General features: G+C 37.7%; 2 protein-coding genes across 7 annotated transcripts in view; both read right to left on the bottom strand.

Moving 5' to 3' along the window:
- tle5 (TLE family member 5, transcriptional modulator) overlaps nucleotides 1-5,307 on the bottom strand; it is a 38,120-nt gene extending 32,813 nt beyond the window's left edge. For both annotated transcript variants that reach the window (XM_014967078.2, XM_014967076.2), the window contains exon 1: nucleotides 3,889-5,307. In XM_014967078.2, the coding sequence (XP_014822564.1) occupies nucleotides 3,889-3,915 (27 nt within the window). In that variant the 5' untranslated portion in view covers nucleotides 3,916-5,307. The remainder of the gene's footprint in view (nucleotides 1-3,888) is intronic.
- Nucleotides 5,308-7,438: 2,131 nt separating this feature from the next.
- Nucleotides 7,439-26,606, bottom strand: part of LOC106903351 (guanine nucleotide-binding protein G(q) subunit alpha-like) — a 50,221-nt gene continuing 31,053 nt past the window's right edge. For 4 of the 5 annotated variants that reach the window (XM_088004966.1, XM_088004965.1, XM_088004963.1 and 1 more), the window contains 7 exons: nucleotides 18,028-18,212; nucleotides 17,195-17,349; nucleotides 16,715-16,843; nucleotides 16,199-16,327; nucleotides 13,231-13,360; nucleotides 12,418-12,571; nucleotides 7,439-12,005 (listed from right to left, as the gene is read on the bottom strand). In XM_088004966.1, coding sequence (XP_087861092.1) covers nucleotides 11,815-12,005; nucleotides 12,418-12,571; nucleotides 13,231-13,360; nucleotides 16,199-16,327; nucleotides 16,715-16,843; nucleotides 17,195-17,349; nucleotides 18,028-18,212 — 1,073 coding nt within the window. In that variant the 3' untranslated portion in view covers nucleotides 7,439-11,814. The remainder of the gene's footprint in view (nucleotides 12,006-12,417; nucleotides 12,572-13,230; nucleotides 13,361-16,198; nucleotides 16,328-16,714; nucleotides 16,844-17,194; nucleotides 17,350-18,027; nucleotides 18,213-26,606) is intronic. The other variant, XM_014967073.2, reaches the window with a different exon arrangement.

The raw sequence follows: 26,606 nt of genomic DNA on the forward strand, positions 1-26,606 counted from the left end.
TAATGCTCAAATCAAGCAGCACAACAGCACTCAATTGGATTATAAAAATGAAATTCAAGCAGGAGTGCAGTAAGCCAGCTGTTTCACCTCAGAAAAGTTGGCTGAGGTTTTAGCCCAATCAGGGTTTATCAGGTTTTAGCCTCAACCAGTTTCAACCAAAAAAAAAAAGCTATAAAAAGTTGGAATGATTGGAAAACAGAGCAGAAAATATACTAAAGTAAAAATATCTTATACATTGCTGGTCACACTCTTATTCCTGCTATTCAATTATTATTATATTATATTTTTTACACATTTCAAATTGTCATGAAAGTGGACAGAATTCACTTGAATGACATGTCAACCAACTGGTCTTCACCATGACCACAATTTGATGTTGACAATAGAGAAATGTCAATATAAAAAAAATACTGAACACCTGAGTCAGACATTGACATGTTACATGTTCAACTTTAACTGACTGCAACATGACACTTAAGCTTAAGTCAGAGCAGTAACTATTGTAAATTAAAAAGGTCTTTACAGTCAGAGTTGAAATCGTAATGACTTTACTCTTACAAATCAACAGACTAATAGATTCCTGCAACAACACAGTTTGCACTAGTGGAAAGGTTGTGTTTGTGACCATGACACAAAACAAACATGCCCATATTGATCCTATTAGCATTCACTGGTGTTTAGGTCAAGACTGAAGGCAATTTCTTCCTTCGCAAACTCTATCCTCCACATCATCGTGGAGGATAGAGTTTAGTTCCAGACTGCAGACCAAATGTAATTGCTACTGGTTACAGAAATCCATCTTGATCACTCTCTACATTGAGATTACCTCCAATTATGACCAAACCTGATTCCAGAGAGGCACATGATGGTCTCACACCATCACACTACTTCCAACCAAAAGCTGAAATTAAAAGCCTTTCCAACAGGATGGAAAACTGATAACTAACATTAATCCTGTCAACTGCAACATTGATTTCAGTTGTGATTAATCCTAATTTTCCTCACTTCCTTTAAACCCATCAGGATGTCCTTATTACTCTCTGTGGCCTTCCGCATCTCAGTTGCTAAACGCTGAATCAAGTGTGTGCATCAAGTAATGACAGTCCCCATCAATCGTTTTGAAACTTGACAGCAAAAAGCCTCTCGTCATTGAAAAATACAAGGAGTCAGCTTTTAGGTTTGTCAGTTTGCAGCAGGCCTCGACACTATGAAGTCACCGAGTCAGCTATAAATCGTCTAAAAAGAGTATTCTGGAGTAAAATGCTATGGATTTTGCTAACAGAACAACGGTAGCAAATCCACAACAGAATGACAGAAAGAGAGAAAACAAAGTACTGTAATGGCGAAAGTAAAAGTCGCGGTATCAATCCGACTGAAATGCTGTGGCACAAAGTGGTTTTCAGGTTTTCATGGGTTGAGAGATTGCTCCAGACTAAGTCTACACTTGCTCTTCACAATGTACCACACAGCAGGGTATTCGTCAGTCGACGATGAGCTTTCGCAGCTGGAAATCCGAAGGATAGGGGAGAGTGGGGGTGTGAGTGAGTAGCTGACTGGAGTTCACAGGAGGCAGTTCATCATGCACAGAGTAGAACATAAAAGATAGCTGTATTTTCTCTACTATACTTTGAGATCAGTCTGTGAGGTTTCCTCCTTTTGTTTTAATATTGACAGTGTGTCTTTATTAACACAAAATTGCAGGGAGTGTAAAACAACACGTGGGTCAGCAGAAAACACTACAGCACAAATTCCTCTGAGTATGCATGCATAACTGTGGCAAAGGCCACAAGAATTGTGCTTGCAAATTTTCTCACTCACTGATTTGTGGGGTAGTTTGCCTGTGGGGCAGATGGAAAGGTCTGCAAGAAGTCTGGAACAAATGCTGTGGACATTTGCTTCGGTGCATGTTGTCCCCCTCAGGCAATTTCTACAACATTTTCAGATTGCAAAGAAACCGCTCCGAAGGTAAAAAGAAACAGAGCGAAAAAGAGACAATGCAAAAAGGCTTGAGCTATTGCAATGCAAAAGGAAGAGGCAATCCCTGCATCTTGAATAAGCTCTGTCAACATTGGCAGTGTGGTTTTCTAGTTTGTTCATCCATGTTGTTTTTTCCTTATTGTTCCTTGATGCGCATTGTCTTCACATGAAAGAGGGTGCACTTACTTTCTGGCCACAGCTGTACAAGTATTTAATTAAATCTGATGAACAGATCTACAACCCTAAAATCCTGCTGCCAACTCTGACATATCCCAGGTAGACCATCCCCACCGTGCAGTGAATAATTATTCATGCCACAAGACTTTTAGGTTTGAATGTCTTAAACAACATTTACCTCATCAGTTGTAAAGACTAATGAACGAAAGCAAAAAGCTAGAACAGTTCTCTGTTGCGTTTGTACCAGAAAAAGGAAGACCTGTCACAAAAAGATGACCTGAATGACATGGATAACTATCAAAACTAAAACCATTTCTAATGCTGCTAAAATCACAACATGTGAAGTAAGTACAGTTGGGGTTGAATGATGATGTGTTGAACCTCAATCATCATCACGCCGTTTGTTTTAACGCAACCGACTGTTTGGTTTCATACATCATTTCATTGAATTCACTGCTTGCCAATGAAATACCTCGACAGTCTGTAACTAGCCTAGATGGACACTATATATTATTTTAGTGGCTAAGATGCAAAAGCACTCAGAATATGATGGGATAACTGTGATGACGACTTTCAAATGCAATAATCAATAATGTAGTTGCAATAACCAGCAATACCATAACAATTGTATTATTTTCTTGATATGAGGCCAAATTATGATGTTACTTTTTTGTAAGGGCAGAGATGCTTTTCCTATGCTATATTATTCTTCTCTAAATCAAATAGTATGAGGGAGACTACCTTTATTGGTCTTTTGGTTTTGATTCACAGATTGAAGCAAAAAGATACAAATTTCAAAGGATTATTGTATGATGTCAAGAAATTATTCCACAGAATGTTCCTTTTATCATTCTATTCTTCTCAGAATAACATAACTAAATATTAGCTACCTATTTGAGTTATTTGGTTGGGGAGTCTGCAACTGCATTAAAACAGGCATGTCCATGTAGCTTGAAAACTGCAGTTTTAAATCAATAGTGACTTTAAAAAAATAAAAATCTGTTTTTGGAATCCATTCTTCATGAGTGGGAATAGCAAATTTCTCTTCGTTTTAGGTGATGCGTCTGAGCTGTCTTTCAGCCAGCTGACCATCAGCAAAGAGTGGGGAAAGGGCAGCACTGCTTTAGTGATTTGCTGTAACTGTAACTCTTTAAAACCTTGTTGTATGTCAATACTGGTTACCATTACAAGCCCAACGTGGACTTGCTTTCTTTTTCCACCAATATCTTGACATTTGACAATGACACAGCTCTGCCAGGCTCCAAACATAAGTGTTTGACCATTGGGCTGATAGCCCACACCACTGATGAATGCCAGACCTAAACTGAATTACTGTTACCAAGGAAACCTGAGATTTAGGGGAACAGAAACGTGAGCTTTTTTCCACTCATCCACAGACGAACCGAAATATGACAGTCTATCATTTGTGTTTGGTACTTGTTTGCCATTTTTAACACTTACAAAATGTTTAAACGGGTTTATATTTCATGCTGAAATTATAACAAATGTCACCGACAAAATTGGGGAGTGGGAAAAACATAATTGTAAAATCTAACAGTGCAGCGTTTGACACATTCGCTATGTCTACGTCAAACCTCCGAAAATGATCTGTAGAACTTAAAATAACTTGCTAGCTAACAAATCTATAACAATTAATTAATTACAGGAAGTTTCACGCGTCATTTGCCTTAACCAGAGAACTGCTGAGCAGGTCTTAAAATATGAACAACTTACTGAGTGTCTTGATTGTGGAAACATCATGTCAGGTCCTTGTTTGTCGCTCCAAAACACGACTTGTGTGCCCGGTGTTTATAAATTTCCCCGCTGCGTTGCTCCTTTGTCCAAAGCTAGCTCAGCCTTTCTCGGGAGCTGTCCAGGGTTAGCAGAACGACTAGCTAACGGCAGCTAGCGGTCCCCCTTTTAACCAAAACAAGCTTCAAGCCAGACGGCAAGTGTTGCACTTTGCAGCCTTTAGGGAGGAGAAAAAACAGAGGAGTCGGTAGTGTTATCAGCTGTAGCTGTGCCTGCTCCCCAAACCTGGTATTTTACTGCGTATGTGAGCGGAAAACCACCATCGGTTTCCAGTTCGTGTCTCTGGCTAAGCTGGCTAATTCTTCAAAAGCTGTCAGTTAAAATGATTCATCGCTGCTGCGAGCTTTCGGCGGCGGCAGCGTCAATTCAGCGTCTGTAAATTAATAACGTTATATGCACAGAAAGAGAGGGAGGCGTCTGGATAAATCTCCTCTCTCGCCTTGTGGTGCCCCCTCAAAGCTCGACTCGACCAATGTTGATAAATAGGTGATTTATAAAAAATAAAAATAAAAAGCCACAGTTTAAGTTAAGCACCGACGCAGCCAAAGAAAAAAAGCTGTCCGTTAAAGAAACAAACAAATCTCTTATTTCGCTGAAGCGGCGTATCCACTCAGAACAGTGACGTTCACGGGCTGGAGTTGAAACTCAGTCTTTATCCCCCTTGAACCGAGCAGCGCTCGATATTAATCGGAGTGGATTTGGCCAGCGGAGGTGAAGCCAAAAAAATAGTGAGTCCGGTTCCTGGCGCAGCTGGATATGTAGACAGACCAGAAAACGCTGCTGAGAACAGAACAGCCCCGCACAGAAATAAGAGCCGCTAGATGAGCGCCGAGCAGATCTACACAGCGGGGATCTATCCGCCTCATGGTCGGCCCTATGTATGAGCAGGCAGCGCCCCTCGTGGACAAGACAGGGAATGACGGAACACAGGCGCCGTCAGGAGTGAAATGGCAGGAAATGTACAATGTCACTAAATAAATGACAGAAATAGAACAATCAGAAGCAATAGAATTGCTCCATTATTAATTTAAGTCAACATTTTTCTTCACATTTTAAATCGTCAGTTTACTGATGTATTTTTAAAACCTTTTAATTACTTTCCCTTTTACATTTTCATTCAGTCCTTTTTTTTAAATGCCTTTTTTGCCCTTGAATGGCCTTTATTGACAGCTACCAGACAGGAACGCAAAATGGGAAAGACACACACCGAAGGTGTGTGTGGGAATTGAATCCCGGATGGCTGCGTTGAGGACCACAGCCTCTGTATATTGGGCGCCCACTCCATCACTACACCACGCAACTATAACTCTGTGGGGGGGAAAATAGAAAAAAAAAAAAAAAAAAAAATATATATATATATATATATATATATATATATATATATATATATGGTGTCTAAAATTTAGCTCCAACACGTATTTGAGTCTTCATATGCCTTACCATCATATTGCAGTAACAAAATCCAATGCATTTTGTGTGATAAACACTGAAGAACAGACATCTTTCATATTTGAACCCCTTTGCTCCGATACCACAAAAAAATAAAGCAGTCAGTTGCCTTCAGAGATCAGCTGTAGGTGAACATTTGAAACCTTGCAACAGGAGTATTCAACTCCAGTCGTCAAAGGCCGAAGTCCTGCTGCTTTTCAATGCGTCCCAGAGCTTCTCAGCTGAATCAAATGACTGAATTATTTCCTCAATATGCAGTCACTTTACCCAGAGTCCTGACAATTACCTAATCATTTGACTCAGGTGTGTTGAAGCAGAGACATCTAAAAGTTGCTGGAACAAGGAAGCTTAGAAGAGTTGATAAGATGGACGAGTCCTGGTTGAGGCTGTAAAAAGATCCAAGACTTGGGGAAAACATTCAAACCCTAGCAGGACAAGGACCCTGAATGTGCAGTCGGAGCTACAATAAAATGCTATATATATTAGAATGACCCCGTCAAAACCAAGCCGTAAATCCAACAGAGAATGTGACTTAAAAACCGTTTCTTCATTCAATCTGATGGAGCTGCCACTATTTTGCACAGAAGAATGTGCAAAATGTCTCTCTAGATGTGCAAAGCTGCTGAGACAGACTCCAAGACTTGCAGCTGTGCCTGCAGCAGAATGAAACTACAAAAATGTTTACTCAAGAGGGCTTGGAAAGGGAAAAAAAAGTGCCATACTTTCCTACATCACAAACAGGCAGCACATTTAAATTTTATGCCATTCTCAGTTGTATTTTCTTTGAAAATGAGTGATACTTTTAACTGCAGTATTTTTAATCCTATAAATCTGCCCTTACTGTACAGTCTCATCATCTTTTACCTTGTGTCACTTCACTGAGGAACAGTAAAATATATTTCTATTATACTCCAGTTTGAGTTGATCTATCACATGTGATTTCAATCACAAACATTGAATTCTGTGTTTGTAAGGTGACAGAAGACGTTCAGGGGCTTTCAATACTTTTCTAAGGTGCTGTAATTTTGTTTTACACTCCAGCATGCTTCATGGGAAATGATCCCTATCCTTTGAGTAAAACCTGTTTACTCAAAGTTCAGCAATGACTGAGGTGAGATGTAAATAAAAACGAAATAAACTGCATCATGAAAATATCCACAATTCTTTGAGAAAGGAAGTGATATACAGATAAATCTGATTTTCTTAAAGTCCCAAAAGCCAGAAGACAACTCAATCTCCAAAATATTATAAAACATAACACACAGGAAATATAAAGAAACCTCTTCGTCTTGTACATTAGGAATAAACAAACGAACACGTCAGATGGGCTGTGGTGCTGCTGCTGTTCTTTGCTCTGTTGCCTCAATGCAAGATCATCAAAATTCTCCTAAACAAGGTGGAAGTGGATGTTGGAAGTTTCGGAAATTTCCAATAAGTTCAAACGAGTCGATTGTTCTTACTGAACCCTCAAACAGGTTTTGTGGAAATGGATCACATCTCATTTCGACAAGACAAAATATTACAGCACAGTGCTGGATGTTAGATCAGTCAGTCTGCAGACCTGTCATTCATTGTGGAACTGAAAAACGCATCCCTGTTTTCGCTACGATTAATTCTTATTCCTTCACATTCTAGTTGGCGCATGTAGTATTTAGAGACGAGTCAGAATCAGGCTACGAAGGAGAAAGCTGCTAATTGTGAAAATATGAAAAAATAGAAAAAAACTGCAGGGTTATTTTTGCACCATGTCTTAAAAGTAAAAAAGACACTTCGATACTTTAAGGAATACCCGAGCTTAGATGACTTGTAAACATAATTTCTGCTGTCGTTTGGAAACTCTTGATTTTTTTTTTTTCCTGCGTTCAAAAGCCAGTCTTGATTGTGCTTCAAGACAATAAACCCGAACTAAAAGATTTGTCTGAAAAGTGGAGGGAAAACAAAACAAAAACATTCACTTTAAAAACCTGACACGTCTACAGAAAGTAAAACATGTAACACCAGTAAATGTACAAAGATGCAAGAGGAGAGTATAGGAACATAGTTTATTCCAATTGAAAACATTTAAAAGGAGAAGGCTATGTAAAAATCATCATTTTTCATGTCTGAATGAGGTTCAGGCAACAATGGTTGAAATGAAACATACAAAAAGAGAAATATGGCTAAAATACTGTAAATTAATAACCATTTCCACCCTTCTCTTAAGGGTGACGCAACAGTTTGTCACCCACCCAAATCCTCCCCCAACCTGACACAACACATGCAAATCAATTGACACTTATCTTAAAAACAGCAGTTCATCATTAATCTTAAATATATAATAGTGTATTTTTTTTCTTGTTAATTAATCATATACTTAGTGTTTGCTTTAAAAAGTGGGCCGTGGAACTATACAGGCCCTCTGATTTTTCACAACATCGGCACTTGTTAAGAGTCTGGCTTTACAAAGAAAGGGGATTGGCACACATTGTACATAATTTACATTTGGTATACTTAAGAGAAAAAAAAAGCATTACTTTCAATTTGTACACCACTACACAAACTTAACTGTTGATTTAACAACAAAGAAAAAGTCATTTAAAGTGGTCCACATGTTAAGGTGTGTAAACCTTATAAAACAAAACTGAACAAGAAGCAAAGATCGCTTTTAATCATAATCACTGTACGTCCAATCCTCCGACCAGGATGGAGCTCAAGCTTAAACGATTGTGTATACACACACACACACACACACCTCAAAGTACCAACAATGCTTGAATGGACATCTACGTTAACAAATGCAAGCCCACTGCAGTGTCGTAGCTTCAATGTGGCAGGACAGTCCACAGTCCAATCAAATTAAAAAAATAAAATAAAATAAAATAAAAAATAAAAAAAAGAGGGTGGGAAAATGGTGAATGTAAACACTCAGCAGAATCATCCTCCTCTGACCAATATTGGAGCTGTCCAGTACCTTTACTTGGTAAGCACTTCAATACATGGACTAATACTGAGGCTTCTTCTGGGGGACAAAAAGGTAATCTTTTAAGAAATGCGTCAATAAAATGTACCAAAGTGTTGGGTCAGATTCAAAAACATTTTGGATGTCTGTTTTTGGCACAGTCTTTGTACTGGATTCTCAACTAAACCACTTCTGAAAAGGTTTCACACATGTAGAACAAAGCAAAGTAGCAATCTGCACGAAAGGATTCGAAAGGAGTGACCCAGCTGCTCGGATAACTGTGTCACAGCCATGTTACTTTCACTGCTGGGCCCTTTTGAACTCTAGTTGGAAATCTGACAGCCTACAATTTAATCTTCAGAGTCCCACCAAGTTTGCGTGACAACAGCTGATCAAATGGAGGACAGCCCACACACACACACACGGTTTTAAGCTAAAATTTGGGAGAACAGCATGCTTCCTGAAAGTCACGGACTTTACAAACTCCAAAATCATCATCATCCAGAGTGACACATACTGGTTTTTCCAAACAATGCAAAACCCTGCTATGTGCTTATGCTAGTCATTCACCGAATTAACTTGTGACTTTAAAAGCAACTCTATGAACTTGATTAATTAGCTTTTTTTTAAGCATCATGCATGGAAATATCTAGAGACAAAGAAATACTTTTAGCTCTGAAACAATCTTTAAAAAAAAAAAAAAAAGCAAGGGGAGGGATGTGGCACTCGGGGTTTTCCATGAAAAATTTCCAACCTACTCTGAAATTCCTATATTTTCCCAGCAGCTTTGATGACATTCCAGACATCTAAAGTGCACAGCATTTACTGTAAGTTATTTAATGGTGTTTGAAGTTGATTCTAGAGCCAGAGTTACTAATCTTAAAGTTATTTTAAAAATGTGCTAAACAGATCTTAAATCCGACATTGAACAGCCCTTGATTTGTCGGATATTCAGTTTTCCTTTTGATGTCACAGAATAAGAAAGAGTTGAAATGTGCATTATCTTTACTCTACAGTCTTTTATTTTTTTATTTAACCGCTTTCCAAACTTGTAAAACGATTAAATCAAATCGCCCTCTCTTCAAAACTGTGTAGAAACCTAGGAAATTAGCCAGAATGGTTCATCCCTCGAGTATTTCACAACATAACTTGGTTGGAAAAAAACAAAGAAATCAAAGCAAAGCACAGTCAACTTCACTTCATGAAGGTTCCAACTTCTCAATAACAAAAGATGATGAAAATCTTAACTGTTAACCCGCCCACTTCTTTGTGTTTCTATACCATGTGAGAGTCAAATTATCTTAGCCCTTCCAACAAGGGGTCAAAGTTAAAGTCAAACACTGCGGTTGTAAAGGCAAATGCACGTTATGGAAAACAATGAAGGTCAAGAAGACCTTTGCAGAATCCCATCAGAATTACTGGACGGTACAGTCCAACAGGCAGGACACCAAATGAACCTTGAGGATTCTCCTCTTTCCTTTTCATTTAAAATCAAAAACTAAACAAGTGGACTGTGGCCAGACTTCCTACAGGAGCGTCACCATTCCTCCTCCCTTAACTTGCATCCAACTCAGTTCAACTGGCCAAAACCCCGACCCACCTCGGTCATCAATTGCACCTTTAGCTCTCTTTTGTCTTCTATAGTGAGCTCAATCAGATCTGCTAGGAGTAGCCCTTGTGATGAAAAAGTTATGAAAACTCACCTGAATTACATTGTGAAGACAAAAATAGCAATCACAAATCTTAGAGAAGTATTTCAACAGCTACCCGGAAAAATACACGATATGGGATTTGTACCAATAGCCAACGCACATCCTTAAAAATTTTCCCAAAAATCTGAAAGAATCTTTAAAACAGCAAATATTTAACCATAAAGTTTTCTTTTTTTCTTATTTTTTTGTCTGTTTTGATTTGCATAAAGCACAAACCTGACATTGAAACATTATTTTCCCCCGATCAGCAATTACGTCAAAACCGACCCGCAAAAACTAAACATGACGCATCATCAGAAAGATAGAACACTTGTCCATAAAATAGTTTGGATATTTTACAGCAGTATAAAATTTTTTCCATTAACAAAGTTGGAAAAAAACATGATCTGAAATAAGGTTTGGAATACTGAATCAACAGAGCTGTGATAAATAATAGTAAAAAAAAAAAAAAACCCTATTTGATCACGGTGTGTTTATTTTGGCAAAAAAAAAAAAAAAAGCCCTATGAATGTTCAGGACCAATGGAAACTTAAACCAGCAACCTAAAAGCTGTAGTTCCCCGACATCTTACTATGATAGTGATCTGGAATAACCAATTGCATTTAAAAAACCAAGAAAACATGATTTCAATTACATGACCAATTCAGACTTTGACATTTAAAAAAAAAAAAATGCCACTGAGAAACATGGGAATCTGACCCAACTGATTTTAACATCAGATCCTTAATCTCTTTTCTCAATAAGTAACATTTAAAGAACGGACATTATACTGGTGACAAACTAATATATATATATATTTTAAAAATGATCGACCCCAGATAGTTTGAGTTTGGCAACGTGAAAACTCCAACAACAGCAATAAATACCACTAGTGTTATCACTGACCATTTGCAGAATTGAGAGTTAAATTGCGACTTTTTCTCGTGTACTCCTTTGAGTAGTCATCTTCAATATAATTAACAGACAAATAGCAGAAATAACCAGCTCAAGAAGTTAACATTTCTGAATATATCTAAAGTGAAGAGAGAGCATTTAGTCATCTTTGTAACAGCCCTCACTCTGTGTGGGCAGCATCAAAACCTTATTTACATTCAATAGAGCTTGTCTGCTCTGGTGGAAATCAGGGTGATTAAAAAGAAAAGAAAAGAAAAAAAAAAACAATTGGAGTTCCAGGGAACTAAGTACCTGACTGCACCTCAGCATTGCCTAGTTGCAATATTTCAAAATTAGTCATCCTTCGCAGATAAGCGGAGTCCAGTAATCTGCAGCCTGGTGTCACAAACTCATGCTGTAGTGTATAGCATGCATGAGAGAGCCCTTTGTCCACAAAGGCTTGTTCAACCCAGAGATGCCCCCATCCCACTCCTGCCTACCTCTAACACTAAAAAAAATCAAAACAAATGATAATGTGGTGTAGAAAAAAGGTGAGCCAAACAGAGAGCCAAGAGGCGTGCCGGAGGCATCCAAAAAAGAGGACAAAAGTGTTTAAATGTGTATCATTTGTGACTGTGCAAGACCAGCAGTTAGTAAAAACCACAAAACAGGAAAATCATATCTTTAAATTGTCAACAAACCAAACACAACCGCATGAAGAGAAGGAGCAAAAAGGGATAAGCGTCTGGTAAAGAATGAAGCGTTGCTCGTCTCTTTGTGCAGCAGTGTGTTTCATGCAGGTGTTCGTCTCCGGAGGGCAACTCCTGCACCAAAGCGTGTCTTGAGAGGCCGGCATCTCGCTCGCGGATCCTCCCTTCACACCAAGTTGTACTCTTTGAGATTGAGCTGCAAGATGGTGTCTTTGACAGCTGCGAAGACGAAGCGGATGTTCTCCGTGTCGGTGGCACACGTGAAGTGAGAGTAGATTATCTTGTCACTGTCAGGGTTCAAGTCCACAAACATCTTCAGGATGAACTCCCGACCCGCCTGAGCGTCCCGTTGAGGACCTGGGAAAACAACAACCATCTCATGATTACGCTCAATAGGAATGTTGTTTTTTTATTTTCATAGACACCAGAGAATCTTGACATTTTGTCCATTTTTGCCCAAAAAAATCAACATGGGAATCACTTTGAAAGCCTGAAAAGCAATAGAGAACAAAAATAAAAAGTTCAGCTTAGTGTATATAGTGATACTTTACAGCAATAAGTCTGTGAAAGAATGTACGTATACGTCTAAGAATTTATTTTGTATTGTAGCGCACCCAACAACCACAAGATGTCACTCAAAAGTAAAAAAATAAAATAAGATACACCAGCAGCTAAAAGGCGAGAAAAAGCACATCACTTGAACATTTTATTTAGCGACATTGAATCTGTGCCAACGTGAAAAAAGTGAAATGCAAAGTAATCATATTACCATCGAACTCTGGAAAATAGTCGACCAGGTGAGAGAACATGATTTTCTCCTCCAGCAGGTCTTTCTTGTTGAGGAACAGAATTACAGAGGAGTTCTGGAACCAGGGATATGTGATGATGGTCCTGAACAGAGCTTTGCTCTCCTCCATACGGTTCTAACAGGAAACAGAGTTACAAATTCATCTGCTGGGTCACAGTCATTTGTTGCCGCCTTATATGAACTAAACTGATATGAACTGCATCTTCTTGGATAAGGTAAATATAAGCAAATTACATTTAACCTTGCCAAGGCTACTAAAAAAAGTTGAGAAAATCTGATGGAAATTAATCATTCATTTTAAACAGTTCCTCTTCCAAGATGCAGCTCAATCTGGGGAATATAGATTTAGAATCTTATCACAACTTTTTATATGTATTCTGATAAAAATAAAAAATATATATGATTAAAAAAGGGAGTATTTGCAATTTATTTGCGGTCTTTTTTAAGCAACTGTAGAATGGCGTATAGTTTTGAAACACCCTGGAATAAACAACTCTAGGTCTGACTTTCCTAATTTGTTTCTTGGTCTTCATGATGCCGTTTTTCATAAATGTTCCCTAACAAACTCCTCAGGTTTTGAAAAAAACATCTCCATTTATACATTAGTTTAATTTAAACAGAGTTAAAGTTTGTTTTGTGTTTTGTTTTAATGGCACCATTTTGTGGTTGCCTTATGAAATAAATGAATATGATTTAATTTTAAAATGTTACTGCAAGAAAAAAAAAATCTAAAAATCCAGAGCAGCTGTGAAAAAAGGAGCGTTTATGTTTTACCTCATTGTCGGACTCCACCAGAACCTGGTCGTACTCGCTGAGCGCCACCAGAAACATGATAGAGGTGACGTTCTCAAAGCAATGGATCCACTTCCTCCTCTCTGACCTCTGACCTCCAACATCCACCATCCTGATAGAACAGGATGGGGCAGATCAAATGGAAACACATAATTACAATCAATTCTATGTCTAGTTGTCATTAATAAGGCTGCGATAGTAAAACAGTAGCTAATATTTAGGTTTAGTAAATTGAAACATTCGAAATGCAGAATGCACATGTCTCTTATTGAACAGTTTAATATAATAATGCTCAGAGTTAACAGGCATGATTGAAAAATGTTATAAGAGAGCACCCAATGAAACAATTTAGTAAAGAATCTGGGTTAAATCAGAACATAGGGGTTGGGATTTTTTGAAGAAAACCGTTTTAAGTTTAATTTTTTTTTACTCATAAGTAGACAGGTGACCACATTATAGAGCATCACTACAAATCCCTGACTTCAAAACCCAGTATCATGTAAATCCTGCTAACCAAACAGCCTGTTTTAACAATAAAGATAAACAAAAATAATGACCAGAATCTCTGAAAAAAAATAGTGTGGACAGAGCAAATCCTCCCTTGGATTAAGAAAAACTAGCGACAGAGACGTACAAAATGTACAAGCAACGGGGAAAGTTCACGCAGAAAGCAACACTTTTAAAACATGTTTAAATTTTGATTATATTGCAGCACTCCTCGACTCGGGTTACTTTGTAGTATGCATTTGTTTTAGATATTGCTTTAATGGGTCTTTTAAAATGAAACCAAGTGAAAGAACTTGAAACATGAACTACTGGTTTTAAATAGAATCAAACAAAGTAGCAAAAATCAATCTTTTTCCTTTAAACAGGATTATTACACATTTTCCATGTACATAGTGTCATTTAATAGCACAATTAAGTAACGATTACCTTCATAATAAATATTCCATCTATATAAAACATGAAATACGTAAATTTTACATAATAGCTCCACTTTCATTATGGGGTACTAAGCTAAAACTCACCATTTGCACCATCAATCTATAAAAGGTGACCTGACCAGAAAAAGCAACAGTACAGATAAAATCAAGTTCCTCCAAAAGTCAGCCCAAAAATAAAACCCCGTCATAGAAGACCTCCGTTCCCGCCTCTAGAAACAACAAGTGACCTACTTAGCTCCATAAGCTCCCCTATGTTAGCCAAACCACACGTTCTGTTACGTTTAACGCCAAATAAGAATGAAGGAAGCCATCCTAATGGAGATTCTTGTCAAAACAATTGTAACCATCTCAGTCAACTGTAAGCAGAGCCAGTTTAGACCCACAAGGAGTTTTATTCTTCTAGCTATACATCAGCTAAACACCTCATCGTGCATCAAACCAGCCATGTAATTAACAGCAAGAATGTGACAACGCATCACTAATAAATCACTAAAATGAAATCTGAATCAACGCTTTCCTCCCATTAAAACCCACCTCAATCTAAACCCTCAAAGCCTGCAGCACAAAACCGATGTCACTGAGAGTATTCAATGATTCACCGCCAACGGCAACAGCACAGTCGAGCAGAGGAGAGCCTATCAGCTAAGCTGCAGCGAGGCTGCTGGAAACCTCTTGAACGCAGCCTTATTGCGAGCAGAGTTATTTCTAGCCGTGCTGAACGTGGGAGGGGTCTGACACGATTGCTTCCTATCGATTTGCAATCGTTCTTCTTCCCTTAAAAAAAAAAAAAGAAAAAAAAAAGGGAAGCAACTCAACAAAAAAAATAAAAAATATGAGCCATATTAGCTCCTATGATGCACCCTGAACTTTATAACATTTCTTATCATTGAGAAATTAACTTATTTCTCTATGTAGACTTGATTATTTGATCAATTTAGCGATTAAAGTTTGGTTGTCCAGTTTTTCTTTTTTATATATATATATATCCAGCACAAACAAGACAGTCAAGTGATTAGGATGCATAAAACAAACACAGTCCACATTTTGGCTCTATTACAATCAGGCCTCTTGCTTGGCAACTATTATTCTCCCTTTCTGACATTCCTCATCTTCAATGCATTAATTAGACACAAACCTTCAACGATCAGCATCAGAATTCACTATTCCACCAACAGGAAGCTCTTTGACAACATCCAAGAATAAGTGTTTGATAAGATGAACCAAACTGTAAATTCAATTAAAACATTTTTTATTAATCTCAAAGGGAGAATAAATTATGCTGCAACTCATTAATTCAAGGTTCGTCAGAAAGTTGATGTAGACCCTGGTGGCAGTGGGCAGGAAGGATCTCCTGTAGCAGTCAGTATTGCAGCGGCTCTGAAAAAGCCCGGCAACATGGCAACCCAGTCAGTAGAAATGCTGCATCTGTAACTACCTTATTTAATTGATTTTTTTTAAATCAGATCTTTCTTTCAAAGTGGAGCCGTGGAGACACTGTAGTTTTCCGTTATTAAATGTGATGTAATTTTAACGTTAGATTTTATTTTTAGATCACTGTAGATTTGTTTAGTTATTCTGTTCGTTTTTTTAAGTTGGATCTTCAGTGTAAAATATTGTTTCTATTTAGTCTAACTAACCATAAGCCTTCTTCAAACATGACTATCAAAGTTAGCTGTGATTTCTATCTACAACACATCTACTGTAAGTAGAGCCTGCTAATAACAGAACCCCATTTCACACAATCTGAAATCAATTATAAATCAATAATGAAGTCAATAGTAGATAATTAATTTTCAACTGCTATGCACTAACTGCAAAGGTAATTACCAACTGGATGAGATGTTTAATTAGACATTGGGATTTAATACAAATAAATCCCAATATTCATTTAAATGCTCTAAAACATTTTTAAAATTTAAAAATGTTTCAGAGCGGCTTAATAAAGATTGAAGCAGAAATAAGGTACAGATGCAGGGCTGGTTAAAGCAGTGAATGTTGTCTTCTACCTGAAAATGATGCTTTGCAAGTCGAAAGGGTATTCTATAATCCCAGTGGTTGGGACTCGAACCCTAAGTACGTCCTGTTGGGTTGGTAGATAGGACGCGTCGGAGATACGACCCAGATCACTTAGGTAGCTAAAGGAAGAAAAAAGTGGAAATAAAAACAAGAGAGAGAAAGGGAAAAAAAAGAGAGTAAAGCATCACAGCAGATTAAACACCTTCAAAAGTGAGTTCAGATATACCGACATAGGACCATTTTCAAGAGGATAAGGGGTTAGAGCTCCACTTCCTTGGAAATATATCTTTATCTTTGATGGCAGCTCCCAAAGACCAACCAATTAATTGATCTTGCCTGCTAATTTTTTTTACAGACAGTCTTTCGGAGCCACCATTGGGAACGTGTTAGTGCCGAGCATGTCCCTGCAGCGGAGGGTAAATGGAGGAGGTGGTAAAGTTTCCCCACTGGCTGACCAGCCGTGTTATAGTCCGTCAGCCTTTACTGGAAGCACTCGGAACCAGTACCTGAAAATAATATTCTGCAGGTCAAATGGGTATTCATGGATACCAGTGGTGGGCACTCGAACCCGCAGCACATCCTGCTGGTTGGGCACATACTCTGGTGCCGCTATTCGTCCTAATTCCTCAAGGTAACTGCGAGAATGCAGGGAACATATGACAGAGGTGCACAGAGACAAACTAATCCGTGTCAACATTACAGGCCGATTCCAGCCGACTGCAACAAGAACTGCTGTCATTCAGAACGGACACATAAGAATCACTTAGATGATTACTTCATTTGTATAAATATTGCTGTCCGACTATGAATTAAACGAGTCTTCTTTCCAAACTCAGATCTTTCTAACAGAGCAAAATGAGGCTAATTAACATTTGATTCAAATAAATGCCATTCTTAGGTTCTCTCATCTGCCATAAATGTTTTCCCTCCTTCCAGAAGTGTCCGAAAAAGTCAAATTAATTACAGCACATAGCAGACAGACATACTATTTGGTTGAATCGGAGAGCTGGTACTCTCTCCTACGATCGTAAGCCTCCTTGATCCCGGGATCCTTCCAAAGCATCGTTATCGCACTGATGTACGGCTCTTCAAACGTCGACACCTTTTCCACGTCCACTTCCCGCACCAGAAGGGCGTTATTCTAAAAATACATCAATAAATGAAATCAACAACTAATCATGGTATATAGGATTTTGCATTTTGCTGTCTTCATAACAATCTCCTATAGATGCCAAGAATTTTACATTGTAGCTATCGCAACATTTTGAAACAGAATAAGGTAGATTTTTAAGTTAAATCAATTTGGGTGCAACGCAAATTGATTACTTTGCAGCCAATTTCATCGTGTTAAAATCTGAAAACATTGTTTGTTGAGGCAAGAATCAGTTGTGCAAACTGCTTGATCTGTGTGGGACCATTTCAGGACAAAAAAAAAAAATTAAAATTACAAACAACGTGGCAGATGTCTTGTAAATAATTTGTAAGCAACTGTAGGAAAATATTGCCAAACACTAACATTAAATGTGGAGCAGCAGATTTAAAGCTAAAAGGCTATTTCGCTGTTTGTAAGAGATTGGGAAACTATCACATGATCTGACCGTGCAGATTGATTTATAAAGACGATATATTCCTTACAGCTCTATGAAACTGTCTTTAAAGGGAATTAATTTGGAAAACTGAATGAAGCAGATTTACACAAAAAGTCTAATTATGATAGTCAACCAGGGATCACAAGTCACATCTGTGCAGTTTTGCACAAATCTACTGATTGTGGTTCCAAAAAAAAAAAATTGACACGCATCCCATTTGTACAGCTGACCTTGTTCTCTTCATTCTCCAAGGGGATCTTGAGGGTCTCGGTGGCACGGATCATGGCCTGCATGGAGGTGAAGATGTTCTGATAGACCAGTTTGGTATAGCTCTTTTTGTCTTCATCTGAGTAGCCTGTCCCGTGGATTATCCTCATCTGTTTGATGAAAGTGCTCTTCCCACTTTCACCTGTCCCTAAAAGACAAGACGATACACAAAATCACCAATCAACTAGTGGAAAACACCACAAATTTGACTTCACATATTTTTGGTGACCATGAACTAAAATAAGGTAATAGCGGCTAAAAGTGCCGGGCTACGACTGGGAATGATTAAAAAGAATGTGGTTCTAGTTCTTCTGCAAACGTGAGACGGAGGAATTGGTGCGTAGAGTGAAATCCATTAAAAGATGCAAATTAAAAACAGCATTTATAATTACTCCACCTAGGCCTGTCACGATAACAAATTTTGCTGGATGATTAATTGTCTAAAGAAATTATTGCGATAAACGATAATATTGTTTCAAGACCTTTTGACACTGATTTAATGGAAATGACTAATACATGCGATTTCCTGATATTTATTTTCAAAATAACACGCAACACTGGAACTGAAACTAAATAAACAAAACAACCAAAAATAAAAATAAAACAGATTCTCAGTCTCCATTAACAAAAAACATACTTGAATAAAAACTAAACAACATAAAGCCAAAGTGGAAATAAATACTGCATTCAACCGAAAGAGTGCAGATTATGAAGTCTGTATTGCCCTTCAGTAATCTCTAGATTTAAACAGAGAAAAAAAGGCACATCCGACTCCTAATGCAGTAGTTCACACTACACCATTTTTTGCCCCTATGTTCCCCTTATGACAATCTTAGATCGTTGGCTGATCTGACCGATCATCCTACAGTGTGTGGTGGGTTACGGTAGATTGTGGTAGCCGCTCTGATCTAAATCAGGGGTTTTCCCCGATTGGAAGCGTCAATGCTGAATGTGACAGGTAGCCAATCAGAAAGCATGGATTCTCCTCCTGCTTTCTGAGGGGAAATTACAGAGGGGAATCCCAAACAGCTGAAACAGCGATATGTGGAAACATTAATATTTATTCAACATCATGTGCAAAGACTATAGAAATGACAAGGGGAGGAGTTGGAGCCAAATGGCTACCGCAGTTGATAAACCCTATAGGTTTTCAGCTGTTCTTCGTTAACGTAACATAAATAGGTTATAATTAGTTTCATTCAGTCAGGACTGTGATGCATGTGACAGGTAGATTCTAGTAAAGCACTGATTAATGCCTGATTTTAAAATTAATTAACTGGACTTGTAGCCATTATTTTGTGCCCATGTGGCTGGACACCACACGGCACGACAAACCCGATCGAACCGTTATACCGTAGATTTCTGTCGGCTAATGTGTGGTCGCTCAGGGTTTGAAAATGGGCCGACAACTTGTGTAATGTGCGCTGGACATTAGACTAAGGAAATAGGAAGGGAGGGTCAGTAGAGAGCACCGGAGCTGAGCCTTTTTTCATTCAGTGTCATCAACAGAAAGAAAAAAGGCCGGAAGAGACGATAAAGCCGATAATTAAAATGAGGTTGAAAGGTTTAATTATCATCCGATTAATTGATTTATCGTTTATCGCGACAGGCCTCACTCCACCCATTTAATAGGTACTTAAAATACAACTCATTGACAAGTCCTTTGTTTGAAATGTATAAAAGACATCAAACTCTGATTATAAATAGGTGTGTTTGCAACAAACTGGTCTAGTCTGTCCACCCACACCTCAGTGCTGACGATGGGCAAGACTGAAGAAAGCTACACTAGTGTGTGCCGGGCATTGATCAAAACTGCAGTGAATCTTTCTGGTGATCAAAAAAAAAAAGAAGAAAAAAAAGAAAAACAGGGACTTACCCACTTCATTTAATATAAAAAAAGAGCATGTCATGTAAAAAAAAAATTGCTCAAAGATCAAACTTTACTTTCTAGTAATATACATTTAACACTGGAGCTGGAAAATATTTTAAGTGTCCAAAATAAGCAGCAGAAATGACTAAATAAATTATTTTTCTGTTCACATAATTGTCCTTAAAAAAAAAAAAAAAAGCAGAGCTAGTTGAGACCAAAGCACCAGACTGAAGATCCTTTTAATCCAATTTTTGGTAGAAAGGGAAAACAGAAAACAAATCATGCACATGGAAATTTTTGGATTCGTTTTAATTTATCATGTGATTAATTGATTTATTGCAACAGGCCTCCTTAATTCATGTGGATTTGACATGAAACTCAAAGTAGGATTTAATGCATTGATGCTCACGGATGAAAAAGCGATACTTTCTGAAGAATATTAATAAATATTGTGAAATAGATCAAATTACACAGCCCTTGCAAATAAGTGGTATATCAGTCCCTGTGTTGTTGTGCATCCTCATATACACAACACAAAGAATAAAGACAATAAATGCCCACCCGCAAACAGGGTCTGTTTCATCAAAGAAGAATTATTTGCTGCAGCTAAGATATTAGCTGGTCATTAAAAAAGGTTTTAGTAAGAGTGCAGTCAAGTTTTCTATCAGTTTCCTATTTAGAAAGTCAGTATTTGTGTGAATTGTATTGAGTCCATCTTTTCATAACAATTTGCAAGTTGGAGCAAGTTTTCTGCAGAAAAACAGCAGTGACTGATAAGATAACAGAATGTGTGCTGTGCTGCACTAGGCTTCCTAAGACGAAAAGGTTAAAATGTCTCCCAAGGACATGAAGACAGGAGTGTACAGTGAGGGAGTGCTGTGTGCCCTGCGACGGTCCTAACCAGACAGGGTCTATAACTGAGAAAAGCAGGTCAGACAACATTGGACTTTCCCTTCCAGATTGAAGTTGTTAACGCTGGGTCAACTGGGCCAAGACACTATTAGATATCCCACTTCCCATTTTATTAAAGAGTTCAATCGAAGAAATAGAAGAGGGAATTGCCACTGGTTTTTAAGGACGCACGAGTCAGGAAAACACCATCTATATTGTCCTTGCTCAATATTAGACAAGAAAACACAGGGCAATGGGAAATATGCATTATCCCAGATTAAATTCTAAATTCACTAGAGCTCAAGAGCAAAAAGTGTAGCTTACAGAGTGAGAAAAAGGCCCTTTTTTGACTAAGATTCAGAAATTAATTGAACACTGTCACTTTAATAGCAAACTAAACATCCCCATACGTATGCAGTCTGCTAATTTACCTTGAGCATTTCTCTACCATTTAGCATTTTACTCTCTGCATAGACAAACTAAAGAGTGTTTACCTTCCAGTGGATTTGAATTTTGCATGTATGATCAGTTTAATTCAACATAACTGCTGCCAGCCTGAAATAGCAAGCAGAAGCTTTTGTAATGGACAAGCAACTATAAACTCATTGGAGCGACTCCTGAGGGGTAATGCTAGTTCCCATAGCAACTCCATCACTGTACTTCTAAAAATGTGGCAGAAAACACCAGCTGATCGGCCTCAGCTTGTATCCAGAGAGCTCAGCTTTGACTTTTTTCATTTTTTTTAAAACAAAAAAACATCCTCGACCAGTGCTTCAGTCAATCAAAAGAAATGTATGACCGTTGGGAAAACCTAGCCCCCACCCACACAGAGTAAGTTTTTTGCCGTTTAACCAATGCACATCCACATGGATCTGGTGTTTTGGGAAACCACAAACTAGAATTTTTTAAAAACCCAGAGTGAAAAAATTTCAAAACAGCCGTGTCATGTGTCAGAGTATATATGCGAGCCTCATCTTTTTTTTTGACTATGTAGCTCCATTGCTTTTTCCATAATCCGAATGCACCTCACTCTCACAAATAAACATGCCACCAAATTTGTTAAAATCAAAAAATGTGATGCTTTATTAGAGTGGTTTTATTATGATTCAAAGTTTACTTTTCAGGAATTTTGTTTGCAAGTGCAAAACCACGGCAACTTTGAGTTGCACCTTACAGACAGCAACTGCTTGGCGAGTTCCCACCAGCATTTACTTGAATTAAAGAAAATCATTTGTGGTCATTTGTCCCATGTTTTTCCCTTTGACTTATTTGTTGTCTGTGAGACAAAAATCAGCTAGTTGTTAATCACCAGCCGGATCTAGACTGATAAAATGGTCACACCCATAAATTGACAAGATATGCTTAGGAGGAACAACAGAAAAATATCCATCCATCATGCTGAGATGCCCATTTCATGTATGCAAATAGCTTTAACTTCAGTACTAATCCACAAAACAGTAAAATCACCCCAGCGTGACTATGGTATGGCAGCCTTTGTTTTAATAGGTTGATAAATCTTCACAAAAAATTGTTGTTGCCAAGATTAAAAAAAATATCCTCCAGACAAAACAGTTGCATATTAGCCAGTTACATTTACTAAGAACTGATCAACTTGGATCAAACAGAAGCAAGATTAAACAAAAAACAAAAAAACAACTAAGTTGAGTCAAAGCAAAAGTAAAAGATTATGAGGGTCTTGTCAGCAAATGGGATAATTTTGACTTAAAACAACACAATCTTTTTATTTTCACATGAGTAGAAAAACTACTACGACCTGCAGCTTATTCATAATAACTCATCTTTAAAGCAAAAATCTGAGCAGCATTATTTTTCAGCAAAATAAACTCCCAAAGTTCAGCATCAACACATCAAAAAATTGCAAAATAGACAAGAGGGACAAAAAGGAGGCACAAAGGGTGAAAAAGAGGAAGCAAACAGCACTTTGAGTAAATGATTCCTGAGAAGCCTATCCAAGCACATCAAACAGGAAGTGATGTCCAAAGAGTTTTAATTACTGCAATAATTAAACAGCCCAGAGTTGGGTCAGATGGCACAGCTGGAGGCCCGACTCGATGTAGAAAAACTTAATTATTGCTGAGTGTCCATTTGTGGGAACTTTCCCCCAAGATTATTCTAGGAATTTAAACTTTATTCGCCACAAAGGAGCCTTGATGAGAAGCTATAAAGGGTCATGTAGCAGCCTACAATTTCTGCTGTGCAGGAGCCCCGCTCAACAGTAGCTATACATAATATGAAATATGGAAAGGTCATTGGAAAAAAACTGCTAGAAATGCTAAGGTGCATTCACACCAGCCCTATTGAGTGAATGTCAAGCAGGTTTCCTCGGACAGCGCAGTTTGTTTGGGGACGTGTCAATGTGCAGTCGATCTTTAGAGTGAACACCGTTCCTCTGAAAACATAAGTCTTGGCCCGCTTCAAGTGAACACCGCCACAGGACAAACCCAAAACAAATCTGCATGTAGCAAGACAGTCAGAAATGTTCCTCCATGTTGAGAAAGGATAAATTGAACACCGGTAGAAATATTTTCAAGTGTAAAAGTATATAAAGCTGTTGGTAAAGAAAAAAAAAAAGTTTTCTGAGCAAATGGAGTAAAAATGGTTTTGGCATTCGTCTGTACAATAGAGCAGTGGTGAAAAAAATTGCAGACAACATATAAAATATTGTTGTCTGCAAAAAAGGCACATGTGTTTTGCATTCAATGTGTTTCAAAATTTTGTTGTGGTACTGTTGTAATAATGCTAAACGTGGCAGAAACAACCATTTATTACTCCTTTCTTAGGCACTGATAAAATCATCACCGCATGATACAGCAGTCAGTCTAAAAACACAAATAGAGCTCTTTAAAATCACTTATTTGTATGACTATTCTTTTGGGACACCTGAAAGAATAGTTTTAGGTGTCTATTGTGGGCGGTCTATTAAAGCATCTATGAGATAATGTGAGATCAAACTACTTATTCGTTTCAATAGAATCTTACTTTTCATAACATGAACATTTTTGGCAACTATTCTATATTCACCTGTTTTGTCCTTTTTTCCTCTTGCATTTCCACTCTAGTTTCCTCCCACTCAGTGCTAAAAGAACATTTTTAGGGCTTATTTTAACATACTGAACCAAACTGTAAGCATGTGTATTATTACAGCATGTGGTTTAAGTCCCAGCTGCTGTTCAACACAGATGACTACTCATGCAAGGCCACAACTTGTTTTCTGACCCTCAAAGTTTTCATAATTTAGTAGCTCCAACAGTCAGTTTGCAGTCTGCTAAGCATGCACATTAATAGCCGCTCTGCTGCAAGACTGCATGACGACAGATACACATGATGGCTGCACATGTCAAATCGTCAACATCCTGAAGTTGTATAAAAGTTTCAGAATGACTTCAGGTAAAAGGTATTGTGATGAGCTAATGTGTATCCATATGTGATCACATTGACTGGTTATACCGAAAAGTTCCTGTTGCTAAAAAGAGCAAACAAAATAAGTACAAACACAAGTAAAATTGCGTAGGGGCTTTTTTTTTTTTTTAAGTACTAAAAATAACTTAATTTTCACATGGATTTTTAATTTTCTAAACTTGTAGGCAAAGGATTGTAAAAGAATGAATCATAGTAGTAAACAATGTGGTGTAGGGGAGGAAAAACGCAAATTCAAGATAAAAACTGTCTCAATGGCCTCTAACTCTATACAGTTGGTAAACCATTAAATTATTAACACAGGCACTTATACTTGATATCAAGGATTGGATTTCAGATCTCAAGTTTCAAAATTATTGCTTGGATCCATATCTTAAGTACGGATCTCAAGTGTTAAATAAACTTTTGTGCTCACGTGACTCTCCATATTTACCATCACAGGCAACTCATCTGTGTTGGAGCCAGTATCCATTGCTCATTAAACCACTAATGTCACGATGTACACCCAAAATCTCAGGTCTTCGCCTGCGGATTCTTCTTTAATAACTCATGCTCTTAACGAGGTCATGTGTGTCAGTAATGAACCAGGCAGGCACTGACAAGAAAGGGACTGTGCAGTCCTCAACAGACCTGACTGCTATGGATCTGCCGAAACTCTGGGTGTGTCGACCTCGGTTTGCTCAACCAACACAGTGACGTGACAAACAGAGAAGAATGAAACACCTGCCTGTCTTGCTTTTATAAGCTCCCTATGAAACTCAAGTTTTCATCTTCCAGACAAATGCATGCATGCAACTCTAAATAAAACAACTGATTGGTGGGATTGGTAGCTATATTTAACAAGGCATACCTTAACAATAAAGTCTTAAAAAAAACAAAAAAACAATGATGTTGGATTTCAAAAGGATTGTGGACTCTTTAGAAAGGGTGTCGAAATAATCATTATCAATATAAATCATGACTTAAAGACTTAAAGATTTTGATTTGTGCCAAAATCAAACTAAACTGACCCATGAACAGTTGCTCACATTTCTGAGTTTTCATTCAGCAACATCCACTCTGCACCTCCCTGCAGCTGCTGGAAGTTTTAAACTCCAACATACAGACAGAAAACAAGCAGCATGAGCACCACTCTCTATCCAACAGGGTAAACAAAAAGTGTGGTTCAGAGCTACTTTCCCGTTGGGGCAGAAAGGAAATGCTAGCTTTGCTAATGCTAACAAATCACCGATGTCAAAGCAACTTAAAAAGGCCAGTAAAGCTCTTGTATTTGCAGCAGTGAAGTCATAAACCTTCTGGATGACATAAGCTAAATCTATCTGCTTGAAAATCATCTTCACAAACACTAACAGTCCGATGACGGTGCTCTAATCAGGACGCACTTCCCAGTTGCGAAGCTCCACATCACAGAACAGTCTGGCCTAATAGTTTACGGGCCAGTGAACTACTAAATAGTTAAGTAATGAAACAAACCAGTGCAAGATACTCTGCTATAATTGATCATGAAGAAAAACATTACCAGAAAGACGGGAACTGCACAGGGTTTCTGTTTGAATTAACCAAATCCTTGTTTGCACTATAAAAAATATTGTTTTTATTTGCCACATCCATGTTTGTTTTAAAATACAATTTATTTTAGCATAGAATTATTCTTTATTTGTTCCTTAGTAGTAAAATTTTATTTGCATCAAAAGCAAATTGACAGGCAAATGAAATCACATAGTGGCTAAAGACAAGCAGTAATAAAAAAAAGAAGAATTGCAGAACTGATTTAAAGATATATGTATGCATAAAGGATATTAACACAAAAGAATCGTGGGTATTGTTTTGCTAAATGAAATTGACAAAAAGAAATACTGTGTTACTGAAAACAGTGCACTATTTTTGTTAGCATCTGTATTTAGAAATTTTGGTATAATCCTGCTCTTTAGATAATTTATGCTATGTATTCTCTGTAAGCTTGTGCATTTTTTTGTAATAAATTGGATAAAACAATTAAATAGTGTCATCTATTGAAAGCCCATTTTTTTAACCAACATCATTACAATCTGCAGCCTCGACTCAGTGAGACAATACTGAAAAATGTCAATCTTTTAATTTAAATTCTATGCCACATTACAAATGAACAAACAACAGAGGGTAATGGGAAGCTTCAAATCTAGAGAAAGCCTGCAAGATATTAAGGAATAGAAAGAGTCAAATTTGAAAACAAATCTGCTAGAAAAAAAAAAAATGTGGCTACAAAACAACAAAAAAAAAGTCTAACAGATCATCTTCCCAATTCAACCTGAAGTGTTTATTTTTGGGGGTAATTGAAACGTAGGTGTCAGGTAGCCTCAAATT

The sequence above is a fragment of the Poecilia mexicana genome, unplaced genomic scaffold (genome assembly GCF_051168715.1).
Source record: "Poecilia mexicana isolate PSO_F unplaced genomic scaffold, ASM5116871v1 scaffold_4, whole genome shotgun sequence".
Taxonomy (NCBI): Eukaryota; Metazoa; Chordata; class Actinopteri; order Cyprinodontiformes; family Poeciliidae; genus Poecilia; species Poecilia mexicana.